The sequence below is a fragment of the Bactrocera latifrons genome, unplaced genomic scaffold (genome assembly GCF_001853355.1).
Source record: "Bactrocera latifrons isolate USDA-ARS-PBARC rearing strain unplaced genomic scaffold, ASM185335v1 scaffold_519, whole genome shotgun sequence".
Taxonomy (NCBI): Eukaryota; Metazoa; Arthropoda; class Insecta; order Diptera; family Tephritidae; genus Bactrocera; species Bactrocera latifrons.
The window spans coordinates 129,167-142,574 of NW_017537178.1; the positions used below are offsets into that span (position 1 = coordinate 129,167).

Genomic DNA, 13,408 nt, shown 5'->3' on the forward strand with positions numbered 1-13,408 from the left:
AACATAAAGAAAATAGCAAATAATTATGTAAATTAGTATGTATGTAGTTTGGACTTTTGTTTCTATTATACTGTCACTAAACAGAGGGTTACTTAATGAAGTATCACTCACAATTTGTTTGTACCTTAACAGCACATTTACTTATTGTCTATTAATATTAAGACAGATTGTAAATTTAACTTGAATAAAAAAATAAATAAAAAAAATAATAATAATAATATCAAATTGATAAGATCATCGGCTTGTTAAAATTAAGATGATGTTCCAATAATAATTAAGACTCCCATCTTATTTATGTTAAGGAGAGTTTCTGCTTAGTTTTACATGTTATCTACTTGATTTTATTAAGAAGCGTTTCCTCTTAATTCTAAGGGTCACCTTCTTAATATATTGAAAAGATTTTCACCTTAGTTTTATAGGCAATCTATTACATTTCACTGAAAAGGATTTCATTTAAATTCTACGCGTCATCTCCTAAATTATATTGAAAAGGTGTTCACCTTAGTTTAACGTTTTATCTTCACTTTTTTACTAAAAGGAGATATCCAGTAATAAAAAAATGGGCGTCTTATTGGAGAGAAACTAAGAGAAATCTTCTAAACTTTGTTCTAATTTACAGGGCATTTTAGGTGGCCATTTTGCTCTGTGTATGAACATTAATTCTTACAGACTAATAGAAAATTAGGATAAAAATTTTAATTAACTTAAACACAGAATCGAAGGTATTAAGTGAGAAAAATCAAGAACAACTTTATCGGAAATCAAGTTAAATTAACGCATAGCAAGCTTAAAGGGAGCATATTCAACAAATTCAGTACTTTCCTTTCTATAATAAAGTAGGGAAATAGATCTATGCCAACGCTGAGGAATATTTAAGTTAATTTTCCTTAATAAAAAGGAACAGTCAATACCACCATTAATTACATTACATCAACAAACTTTAGGGAGCGGAGAGCAAATTTAATAAAATCTTTTGAACACGCTCGATCCTGTTAATTGACGAAATACAATATGGCCTCCAAATAAACACTGCATACTCCAGAATGGACCAAACAAAACATGTATACAGTAATTTTAGGGGTCGGAAAAATTGAAAGCATTTAAAGCTGAGCACAGAGGATGATATAGAATTTCTCCGAACTACGGCGCACATTTTACAATAAAATGCATTTTTGGATTTCAGCAAAAAATCCACATCAGCCTGTGATAAATTCACACGCGACAGGTGTAAGAATTGGTTACATTTATGACAGCTGTTCTTTGGCTAAACACGAACAACTCTATGGCCGCAACAAATAAATGATAGAACACGGAGCAAAGAAAAAATACGTCTGTTCACAGTGACAACCGATCACATAATAAATAATGCAGCTGTATTGGCAACACCTAAAAGAAACAATAAACCAGTTGATTTTAGAAAGATCACCAATAATGAAATAGAAAAACTTGTAAATGAGAAAAAATGAGCTAGACGTGAATGGCGGTTAAGTCGCYCCCCTTCAACTTTAACTGAAATCTGCTGAAGATAAGTTAAAAGCAGCGCTTAATTATATAAACAAACTGTGTCCAAATTCTAGCTCCAAATTCTAGCAAGCAAAACTCACTTTGGAAAAACCAAAAGTCTTTTAAGCCACCAGTAAATTCCAACATGCCTCTAGGAGAGTTGAATGGTAATTGGGCACGTAGTGATGAGGAAAAGGCAAATTGCTTTCCAAATCACCTAGAAAAGTTATTTCAACCTAATTGCCCAAAGAACAACTTTTAGTTGCCAACTTGCCCAGTACTGTAATAAGTCGATTGTGTCTTTTAGGACTTCTACTTCTAAAGGTGCTAGAATCGTAAAAGAGTTAACTCCGAAAAAGGCATACATACAGGATAATATTACTCCCAAAATGTTAATTGGCCAAATACTATAACGGTGCTCTCCTTGCTCTTTAAGGGGTGGTCTGTAACCCTCAAATTAAGGGTGTTTTCTGGATTTTTTTAAGGTTTAAAGAAAGAGAAATATATTTAAAATTTTTACAGTTTATTCATACACTTGTGAAAAGCACAAACAATTTTTTTTGGTAAATAAAAAAAAATTGTAAAAATATTAAAAATTGCGTCCAAAAAAGCAATTTTAAAAGATGGCAGTGCCGTTGTTGATTTTGACTCTTCTGAACATTTAAACATAAACAAATAAATTATTAATCAGTAGGAGTGCAGCTGTCGCTGAGACTACAACCAAAAAATAAAATGAAAATTAAAAAAAAAATTTCTCGCTTTTGAAGTTCAGATTCTGAAAACAGCTATTATACTTTTGGACCAGTTTTATGTATCGAAGTTCTTAAAATAAAAAGTTGATCGTAGTCCCAGCAATAGATATTCATCTTATAAACACCATATTAAAATTTCAATGGTTTCGGATGGATAGTTTTTTTTCAACTGCTTTTATACTATATAATGCGGTCATAAAACCGATTTGGATGTATGGCATTCACCTGTGGGGTTCGACCTATGCAACCAACATTGATATAATACAATGGTTCCAATTTAAAATAACGGGTATATCATGGTACATGCGTAATGAAAACATTCTAAAGATCTTGATATTCCTATGGTAAAGAAGCAGATATAGGACAACAGCAAGAGATATAATATATTTCTAAACTTCGAGAACATCCAAACCCTAATTCCTTGACAAATTACTGCAATCAAACACATTTAAAAAGAAGTGACCTACCAGCCCAATAGAGAGCAACCCAAAACACTCAACCAAATTCTTGAGCTTCTTTAGTTTTAAATAAATTTTCGATTTGAATACTTATTGTTTTACCAAACAGATCCAATAAATAAAGAAATATTCAAAAAAAAAAACACATTTTGTGATACATTACTTCCAAAATTAAGTGATCTTTTTGGACCAGTTCCTTGGATTTTTCAACAAGACAATGCTCCTATTCATCAAGCTCACCTGCTTGGACCTACATTGATTCTCTGTATCATTCCATGAAGGACCGGATATATGAACTTATTACTAATCAATCAAGTATTAATACGAACTAAAAATTTAAGTTAAAAAATATATACATACTTTTCTTTTGAAAAATTTAAAAGCCTTCGTCTGTCTGATGACTAAGGAAAATTCACCTTTTTTGAGTAGCTTTAAGAAAATATTTAAAAAACACAATTTTGTTAAGTATGAATAATCATTTGAATATTATATTTAAAATATCCTTAAGTACACAATGTTTTTGCATGTCAATATTTTTTCAATCATCATTACAATGCAGGTAAACGTGTGTTTAACCGAATATAAATAAAAACACATATAAAACGTTTTACACTCTTGCAATTTGGATGAATCAAAGCCAAGGAAATACCTTAGAGTGTAAAACGTCACGTAAAAAATGCCCCCAATGAAATTGAAATCGGAAGAGAAACCCCCTTTTGATGACGACCATGGCAAACGCTTTAAAGATAACGAATTAAGGGAATGCACTTGGAATGTCCGGTCGCTTAATTGGGATGGTGTCGCTGCCCAGCTGGTTGATGTGTTCGTAAAAGTAAAAGCTGACATCACCGCCATCTAATAAGAGCGCAACCTTTAACGATATCGTCGCACAACGGTCGGGAAATTCATGGAGAGGAATGAGTGGTGCCAGTTTAAAATGGTACCTAAGGGACCTCCAAGAAAGGAAAACTCCTGAGGAAGCCGAGAGGATTGCGAGGAACATGGGTCAAATTCAATAGTACCTCCCCGGCCCCGAAGGTCGTGCAGAAGTACCGCATCCAGTAGTAATCGAAGTAGCGGGATTTGGATCGGCGGACCAGTCAACGCTAATGAAATTGATGCATCTGGATAGAACTGACGTCGCAAAAACTTCTGCCTGGAAGATACATGCGAGGCAGCCCATAGGTATGGACAGCTCGGTGCGTGATCCCATAATACTTGCCCCAATACCTTCGGGGGTTTTAAATCCATCAGTGTACCATTGAATGGTACTGTCCTCCAGCAGCCTTTCCAGCGTGGAGTCATTCCACTCCGTTTTGCTGCCTGGAGTAACTTTAAAGTTCTTCTTGAGGTTAATTTTCTTCGTGGTGCTGTCCTTTGGGAGGAGGGCTAGCGGTGTGCTTTCCGCTAGTGAGTCCATCTGTCTAGAGGACATTACCTTCCCTCTTCCACAGCCTTCTGCTGACATTAGCAGCATGGTGTGTTTTGCTGCTAGCTTGATCACCTGATGCAGCGGTGTGAGTTCTAGTATGACTTCCAGTGCCACCGTGGAGCATGTGCGCATTGCCCCCGAAGCACAGACACATGCAAGTCTTTGCAGCTTTGACAGCTCCGAATCACCGAAGACTGCGTTGCTTTGGKGGCCCGCAACCGCTCCATAGGTAACGATAGGCCTCACTATCATGGTATACAGCCATCTGATGATACTTGGCTTGCAACCCCATGATCTGCCGGCCAGGCGTCTGCAAATCATAAKTGCTCTTGTTGCTTTGGACAGCGTTAAGTCCAAATGCCTACTCCACCCTAATGATGAGTCTAAGGTGAGTCCAAGGAATTTGACCTCTTTAGACATTTTCACCTCTGTGCCTTCAATTGTTAGGGACCTCAGGCCCGGAAGAGATCTCCGCTTAGTTAATGGGATCACGGTGGTTTTTTCTAGGTTGATATTTAGCCCTGCCGTGTTCCACCATCCTTTCGCCAAGTTTAAGCCCATTTGTACAATGTCACAGAGAGTATTCTCCAATCTACCTCTCGCCATTATGACAATGTCGTCCGCGTATCCTTGACAGCGGTTGCTGGATAAGACATTGAGGGTTCCTTTGATAACGCGTCTCACACTAGCGTGATCAAGGCACTCGAGAGAAGGAACCTAACCACCCCGATAAGCCCTTCTGCGCACTTGGGTAGCAGAATCAACAACGGGAGAAAGTAAGATTCGTCTTGGCATCACAAGAGGTTGCCCACAGGGTGGAGTACTATCCCCTCTGCTTTGGAGCCTGATGGTAGACGAACTACTCGAGCTGCTCACCACCAATGGAGAATCCTGCAGCTCAGACGTGAGTTGGTACAGAGCAGTGTTTGTGGATCTACCCGCTCTGTACGCATGTTGTTGGCATGTAGGGGTGCGACCTTCAGCGCTTGATATGGTTGTCTATTACTTTTTCCATCCCCTTTAGCATGAAGGATGCGAGACTTATAGGCCGGAACGATTTGGCTAGCGAATAGTCTCTCCTCCCTACCTTAGGGTTGAAAATTACTTTTGCAATTCTCCATGGCTCAGGAATATACGACATCGCCAGGCTATCTCTCATCAGCCTTAGGAGGTGTGGTAGGAGAATGTTCATGCCTTGCTGCAAGAGATCCGGGAAAACGCTGTCCACTCCCGGCGACTTAAAGCTTGAAAAGGAGGCCAGTGCCCACCTGACTGAATCTGCAGTGAATAGGTTTCTTGCAGTCAGCCAGTCTGAGCGATCCGGCTTCCGTATGACCAAGGCTGGGGTTAGGTCCGCTTGAGCTGTCTCCGGAAAGTGCGTTTGTAGGAGTGTTTCCGCCCTCTCCTCCGCGCTTGTCGTAAAGGTTCCGTCCTGTCTTTTTAGGGATAATATTGTGTCCATCTTACCCTTCGACAACGCCTTGTGCAGCCGAGCTGCCTCCGGGGTCGAGGAGATGCTATCACAGAATTTTCTGAAACTATTTGTCTTGGCAAGCCTAATCTCCTTGTTATAGATTGTTAGGTGCCGTTTGTAGTTCTCCCAGCTGCCTGTGCGCTTGGCTTTGTTGAATAATCTACGCACCGTAAGTCTAAGCGCTGAGAGTTTGCTGGACCACCAGAGACAGATTTGTTTGCTAGTGGTGGTCGCTTTTAGTGGACAGGCACAATGATAGGCGTCCATAATGGACTGGTTTATGGCACTCAGTCTGCTCTCCAGTCCAACTATGGTGATTCTATCATCCGCCTGCCCCACTCCACTTATATTCCTACTTAGAGTTTCTCTGAAGATATTAATTACTAAAACTAATTATAAATTCAAGAAGTGACTCACCCCTCACTGCTACCCTATTCCGTGTGATGTGCATTGGCAAGGCATCCTATGGTTAGGGAAGGCTGTTAAGTCTGCAATATGCCACCAGACTGAGTATTGATGGCGGGGTGCTGTGGCCGTTTCTCCCGGAAAGTATGCGGATGCGAGGACGAAGTCCGATCCTTCCTTGTCCTTCACTTGTACCTCCACCAGATCCTGCGTTAGAAATTCTCAAAATACAGAAACAGTCTATATCGGCTCTAACGACTACACAAGAACGGGGTCTCTCGCTAGAGAGATCCCCGATTACCTTGCTCCTTCTCGAGTTGAGGCCTCTTACGTCTCCTCTAACCACCCAAGGTTCCTGGATTAGGAGGATGCTCAGGTTATCCGAAATGAACCTCTTCACGATGACCGCCGAGGCTGCCGATGCGTGATGTAGGTTCACCTGAGCCACTTCTATGCCGGCTTCGGAGATTATAATAAAGGTTCCATGAGAGACAGGTCCTCGTCCTCATTTTCCTCATCAACCTGCATCTCCAGCCCTTTTAGAAGCTCTTGGGTGGATAGCAGCATGCTTTTCTGCTCATTTGGAACCTCGTTGCTTCTGTTTTCCTACGCGGCGGTGGCCTCGACCTGCCCAGCCGAGGTGGAGTCATTGGGGCACTCGTTTCGCTCTCCCGAAACCACAGCGGCAGTCGCCTCATGCGCTGCTTGGCGGGTTATGGGTAGAGCCGATGCTGCGGTTGACCCCATCATAGATTCTTAGTTCGCCGTGGCTGTTGCCTTGGGCCTCCATGGCCTCATTATAATCTTGCCGAATCGGAAATTTACCCTGAATCCTTTTCGTTTTATGTATTTGTAGGATTCGTCGTCTATCGTTATGTTGAGGTTCCACCCTAAATCCTCAAGATTACTTGCTACGACCTTCCACGCTGAGGTGCTTAGGCCGTCGTTGTGATTTCTTACTGGACTAAGCTCGAAGTCGTAGTTTTTGTCAGCACTCCTTGGGAAGAATGCCACCACGTTGTGTAGTTGTGGTATTTCTTCGCCTCATGGTACACACAGGGCCGGACCCTTCCAAAACTCTAGCCTTGGCGTGATTTCCTTCAGTCAGGTGGCCGACCTTTCGTCTTGATAGTCGACCAGCAGCGTACCACCCTTGAAGAAGCCTTCAGCTGTTCGGACCCTAGGGCCTCCGCTGGGAAGTTGCGGGGCAATACTGCCATTCGGATGCTCTTTACGGCCTCAGAGTACTTCCAGCTTGCGGTTCTCGTCGGCTGCTGGTTGGGGTTGAAGCGCTTCCCACTGGCTTCCCGTGGTCCGTCCTCTCTTATTCTTTTGGGCCTTGATGGCTCCTGAGGAGTGATTTGGCCGCTCTTTCTCTTCTCCATGCGACTAGGTGCCTCTTGGGGTGCCGATCTTGCTCCGTTTCGTCCCTCCGACAAGGCTGCTCGGGCTCGGCGACACCTCTGATTTCTGCGTCTTGTTGCATTCGAACCACTGGCACCTGCGCGTTGTGCAATATTAGGAGTGGGGCTACTCCCACTACTCCTACTCAGAGCCCGCTTTTCAGCTGTCTCCGGTGTCATGCCGTCTTGGAGGATTCTGAGGTACCACTTGAGAGTGGCTTCACTCATCCCCGCTCTTCGTGGGTCATCGTGGCCTCCTGGTCATCCCGGCTCCGGGGTACATGGAATGTTCCCTCGTTGCCGTCTTCTTTTGCGCTCGCCCCTTGATTCCACTTTTGTGAAACCACCCCCCTCTCCGCAGTCGATCCTGCTCGAGGGGGTTGTGGGTTGTAGGGACGGCGTTCGTGCGATTTACAGTGGTCATGGTTGACACACTACGCTGAGGGCCGCTGCAAGAGGGCACGTCGTCGTCGTCGCGTGCGTGCTCCTCAAAGCGTGCTCGTTCTCCCGGCGACATGGCATCCAGGAAGCTGCACTTTCATTTAGCCCCTGGGCTACTCTTTCTTACGGTACTGTTGCTGCTGCGGCTATTAGCCTTTGTTGTGGATGTTGACGCTCTGGTTGTTGTCGTTGTTGTTGCTGTTGTTGTTGTGGGTTCATCTTGTTCGTACGACCGTTTGTCCCGTATTGTTGGCCTCGCGGTCTATTCTTAGTGAGGGGGATCTGAGAGTCCGCTGCGCCAGGGCCAATTGACGCAGTAAGGCCACCGTTACTTCCCAAGGCAGCCCGGTGTTGGGAAGGCTCCGTACGAATACAGCCGAATTTACCTCCTGACTGCAAGTCATCCAATGGGCACGGGTCGCATAACACCCTGGATTAGGAAGTGGTAGCTCTTGGTCGCCGCGCGCATGCAGCGTCTGCCAGCCCCCAGGAGAGTTGCTTGCAGCATCACCCCTGGTGGTTGGGAGAAGCTGTGCTGTGCTGCGGTTTAAGCCCCTGCACCACGACAAGGTGCCTACCATTCGCAGGACACTTCTGCCTACCTTGTTCAGCTGATGAGAGACAGCCTGGCCCCGTGGTATATCCCTGAATCATGGAGGACGGCGAAGGTGATCTTTAAACCGAAAGTGGCTAAATCTTTTAATCCGATTAGTGTAATTTCCTTCCCACCAAAGAGTATGGAAAAGATCGAGGACCACGAAATAAGGACGGCGCTGATAACGTCACTCCTGCACGTGAACCAGCATACTTACAGAGCAGGCAGATCGACCCATACTGTGATGTGCCAGCTAACCTCCAAGATACAGAGCTGGTTGGAAACTGGGGAAGAAAATACTTCAGTAGCTCCGATATGATATAAATTTTATAACCTGTGACCTGGTCTACGGAAAGGGGACTTAGGCGTCAAAAAATCCAAAAACTCAATTTTCACTTTTTAGTTGATTCGGATGGAAGATGAGATTTTTAACAGCTGTTTCCAAGAAAACTATTTTTCGCACGTTAGCTCCCTTTTCGTAGACCAGGTCACATATTATGATAGACTTTTACTTCTTTGTTTTTATTAAATATAAATCACATATTATACATAGAATAGAATAGAATGTTATTTGAGGTAATGCACCGCGACCTAAGGTCTATTGTGCAATCTCCTATATCACATGACCTCCCATAGCCCCAGCAGCCATAGCAGTCCTAGGAGTTTGCCAGGCGCTAGTGAGGTGATGTGATCCCTGCTGATGTAAGCAGAATCCAGGGCCTTAAGCCTTTTTCCACAGATTGCTGAGCAATCCAGKYTTAGGTGTGCTGRTGTTTCCTGTTCCAGGTCGCAGAATCGGCAGTTGGCACAGGAGACCATGCCCATGTTGAACAGGTGCTTCCTGAGCTTACTGATTGCGACGAGGAAGCGGAATTTTTCATATACAGTTAGTCACTTAAGTAAGTATACACTACATATATCTGCATTATTTTTGCACTAGGTTTCTTAAATAACACAAAATATAAGAAAAATGTTTTTTATTCACTTGAAAGAAACATAAATATAATACTCAATTCAAAAACGCATAAAAAATGGCACAAAATAAAAAAATTTGACCAATTAAAAAAGATTTGGTATAAATTCATATCACAAAAGTAAGTATACAAAGGCACAAATATTGAAATAATATTAAAAATATTATTTGAAAAGGCAACTTCTAGTATTTGGTTGGATAACCATTGGACTTAATAATAGATTTAAGACGTGAAGGCATTGATTTTACCAAATTTGCGGTGACTGCTTGTGGTATTTTATTCCATTCTTCCGCCCTTTTTAATTGTTCCTTGCTTCGTATCGAATATTTAGGTATTTGCGCTTTAGATGTTCCCATAAATGTTCAATGGGGTTTGCACCCGGTGATTGGAGTGGTGTTTTAAGCTGTTTTCGTACATTGTATAAGAGCCATTCTCGCACAACTTTGGACGTGTGTTTGGGATCATTATCCTGCTGAAAGAAGAATGACTCCTCCATCCCCAATTTAACAGCGCTTTGCTTCAAATTATTTTTAAAAATGTTGAGGTAACCGTATCAGTCCATAATAGTTTCGATAAACACCAGATTGTCTACCCCATTGGCTGCCATACATCCCCAAACCATCCCCGAGCCACCACCATGCTTAACCGTGCCGGCCATATTAATAGGATTCTGCTCTGTGTTAGTTTTCCTCCATACTTTTTCGCGACCATCTTATCCAGTTATACAAAATTTGCACTCATCTGAAAATATAACGTTGTTCCAAAACGTTTGGTCACACTTTTCATGATTTTTTGCAAATGATATCCGTTTACATCGATTGACGCTGCTCACGAAGGGCTTCTTCCTAACATTACGTCCATGGTAACCAGCATTATACAGGACTCGGCGAATAGTTTGGGTACTACACTGCTTCCCAATATCTTTTTCGACTTCAGCTTTTAATTTTGGGGCACTTTTTTTGGGATTTTCTTTTATTTTACGAACAATCAGGCTACTTTCCCTGTCACTGAATACCCGTGGGCATCCGGAGTTAGGCTTATTATTTGTTTTGCCAGTACTTTTAAACTTGTTTACAATCTTTTGAATTATAGCAACACTTTTATCGACTATACGAGCGATTTTACGCAAAGATTTATTCTCTTTGTGGTATTTTATAATTAGTTTTTTTTAAGTATTCAGAGAGCTCTTTTCCTCTTCAAGCCATTGCCGCAAATTGTTCAGTAATTAAAAAAAAATGTAGAATTCTTTAACAATATTTCTAACAGTGTCTTTTTTGTTTAAATTGATTGAACTTTTTAAATTTAAAATTATGCTATCGCGTTGTGTTCACCAAACAATTGTACGCTRTAWACTAACATTTGTGATATTATTTTCMCTCGCCTCAACTAATAAGCGATGTGTGTCTAACGGTATCAACATTTTACAGCTATATTCGTATTGATATTAAAGCGAGTGCCAATRCACACATGCTTTGTGTAAAAACGTGMSATTAGTATATTAGGAAACACTTTAATTTGAATTATCTTCAAAAATGAAGATGGTGTATACTTACTTAAGTGACTAACTGTATATTATATATTATACATATATATGTGTGTATGGAAAAAGTGTTCACAACTCAATTATAAAAAATATTTTTTATTATAGTTAATATAAAAAATGATTTACGCGAAAATACAAAAGGAGAAAATCCTTTTTTACAAATGTATTTCTGGGAAAAATAAGAATTCATATTTTTGGATTACTATATTATATAATAATTGTGGCATAAATGGAATATATTACCTCTTCGAAGTTTTCATAGAAATGAAAACTGCGCTATTAAACTGATAAAGTGACAGCTTATTGCTTAATAAGTACTAATTAGTTTTCCATATATTGTAAGCACTAAGAAATATGGAGTCTGCACAGGCAATAGACAAAGTAATAAAGTTAGTATGACATAAATTTTATCCTGTCGAGATGCCCCGTTAGTTAATGCGAGTACTAATGACCAAATATATCGATAGTGCGCAGTTATCGTGTCCGTAACCTAAGGGCAAATATCATTATTAATTAGCAAAAGTATAAATTGTTATTATGATTCGGAACTTAGGTAACGTTTTTGGTGCGTATCGACGCATACAACTGTGTCAACGTGAAAAGGCTGTAGCAGGGCTTCGATTGAGCCATGTGTAAGTTAATGGTTTAATAAATTCATTTTGTGTAATATTACGTAAATATATTTCAGAGTTTCGTACAGAGAAGTCCCTTTGAAGCAATCTGCAATAACTGAAGTTGGTGCTGAAATTGTTGGTGCTGCAATGTGGTGGTGGATTTTATGGCATTTGTGGCACGAATCCGAGCATATTACGGTAATTACTGGTCCATCTAAAAATTTTATGAAATAGTCCGCAAAATGCCAGAATACTGTCCCTTGGGTTAAAATAAAAAAAAAAAGAACCCCGGTAAAACCAGGGTAATTTTTTTGAAGCGCAGCCAGATGTTCAACCTACTAGGTTTATTTTTTTTTAAGCGCGCTTGAAGTGGAAATTAAAATTTTGCTATATGGAATTTATGCATTGTCCGATTCCGCTCATTTTCACAGCGTGACAAGAATATAAAAAGAATGCCTCGTAACAAATTTTGTCAAAATCGGTTCGTCCGGTCCCGAGATTGGGTTAAAAAAAAAGTGGGCGCGGATAAAATTTAGAATAGCATCCCCGGATTTCGGGGATAAAATGGGTGTCACTGGAAAGGTGACGTTCTCCAGATCACGAAAATATGTACATATAGTTGCCGCTGACTTGTAGTTTTAAAGATATTTGCGTTTAAAGTTAAAAAATTTACAACTTTTAAATTGAAAATTTGTTTACTGTGAATAACTTTTTCACTTATATTATCTACTAACACTTAACTATAACGTTTTAGAATATAATTTTTTTTAATATTTATTGCAAATAAAGCTTTATTTCAATTATTTTGTTTTACTTAAATTCACTGCATTTGCACAAGAATAGGGTTGCATATTACCAAGAATCTTTTGATGACCCGCCACTGTGACTCAATTCTTTGAGTGTGTGTCCCGTCTGTGGCGACAAAGGGATTTTCCGAATCACTATGATTGACCCTTCGGTGGTCATACCCATTATCGGAAAGGCAATTACATGCCCTCCAAAAGTCGGTACATATAATTGATCCTTCCGCCACGTGCTTCTTGATAATAGGTATGAGCACCTCAATAGATCTAATATTCTCGGGACACACTACCAATGTCAACTCTTCCAGTGTTCTACTTGAAATATGAGAAAATAAGTTAGTACGTAAAATTTTATACAATATGTATTGTATTTTCGTTTTCCAAACTTGCTTTCATCAATTTGTAAAATTTTTCCGGGACCACCAATTTTCCCCACAGCCTCTTCATGGTCTATTTGATAAAGCACAACGGCTTCTCGACAATAGCTGTACCAATCGCATATCGTGGCTGTTAACAAAATAGCTATAAAACTGTTTTTCTTGACTTCGGTCTGGCACCAATGCGAAGCGTACGCGAACATCAGATAAACTATCTGAGGCAATGTTATTTTCGCATTTTCAAACCAAGTGCCTTTGGCCCTCGATACAGCAGCCAGCGAACGGCAACTACCTCTACGGCATCTAAAAGACCCCACCGTATTATTCCCCGATAGAGTGGTGATTATGAGTGTTTTATGCGTGCGGCACAATTTATTGCTTAAAATTAAGCCTTCTTGTTCCGCAAAACAATGCACTTCTCCCTAGTGCTAAAGGTCACCACAACTTTGGTTATGTTCCACATTTTTCGTAGTTCTGCAACGGTAAAATCTCTTTTACGTACACCGCGGCTGGTGAGAGGTTTATCGAAATCTAGAGAGAATACTTAATTAAAAATTTAAAAATTTAGAAATATTTGATAACAAACCTGATCGTTGTGCACACATTTTATAATTTTTTTCTTTTTAATAAAAAA

At 40.6% G+C, this 13,408-nt stretch overlaps 1 protein-coding gene across 1 annotated transcript; it reads left to right on the forward strand.

Annotated features, from left to right (window-relative positions):
* Nucleotides 1–11,436: 11,436 nt before the first annotated feature.
* Nucleotides 11,437–11,843, forward strand: LOC108974000 (NADH dehydrogenase [ubiquinone] 1 beta subcomplex subunit 2, mitochondrial-like). The gene is made up of 2 exons (XM_018941570.1): nt 11,437–11,612; nt 11,669–11,843. Exons 1-2 carry the CDS (start codon nt 11,518–11,520, stop codon nt 11,826–11,828), a joined length of 255 nt encoding a protein of 84 aa, XP_018797115.1. The 5' UTR covers nt 11,437–11,517; the 3' UTR covers nt 11,829–11,843.
* The last annotated feature ends 1,565 nt before the right edge of the window (nt 11,844–13,408 follow it).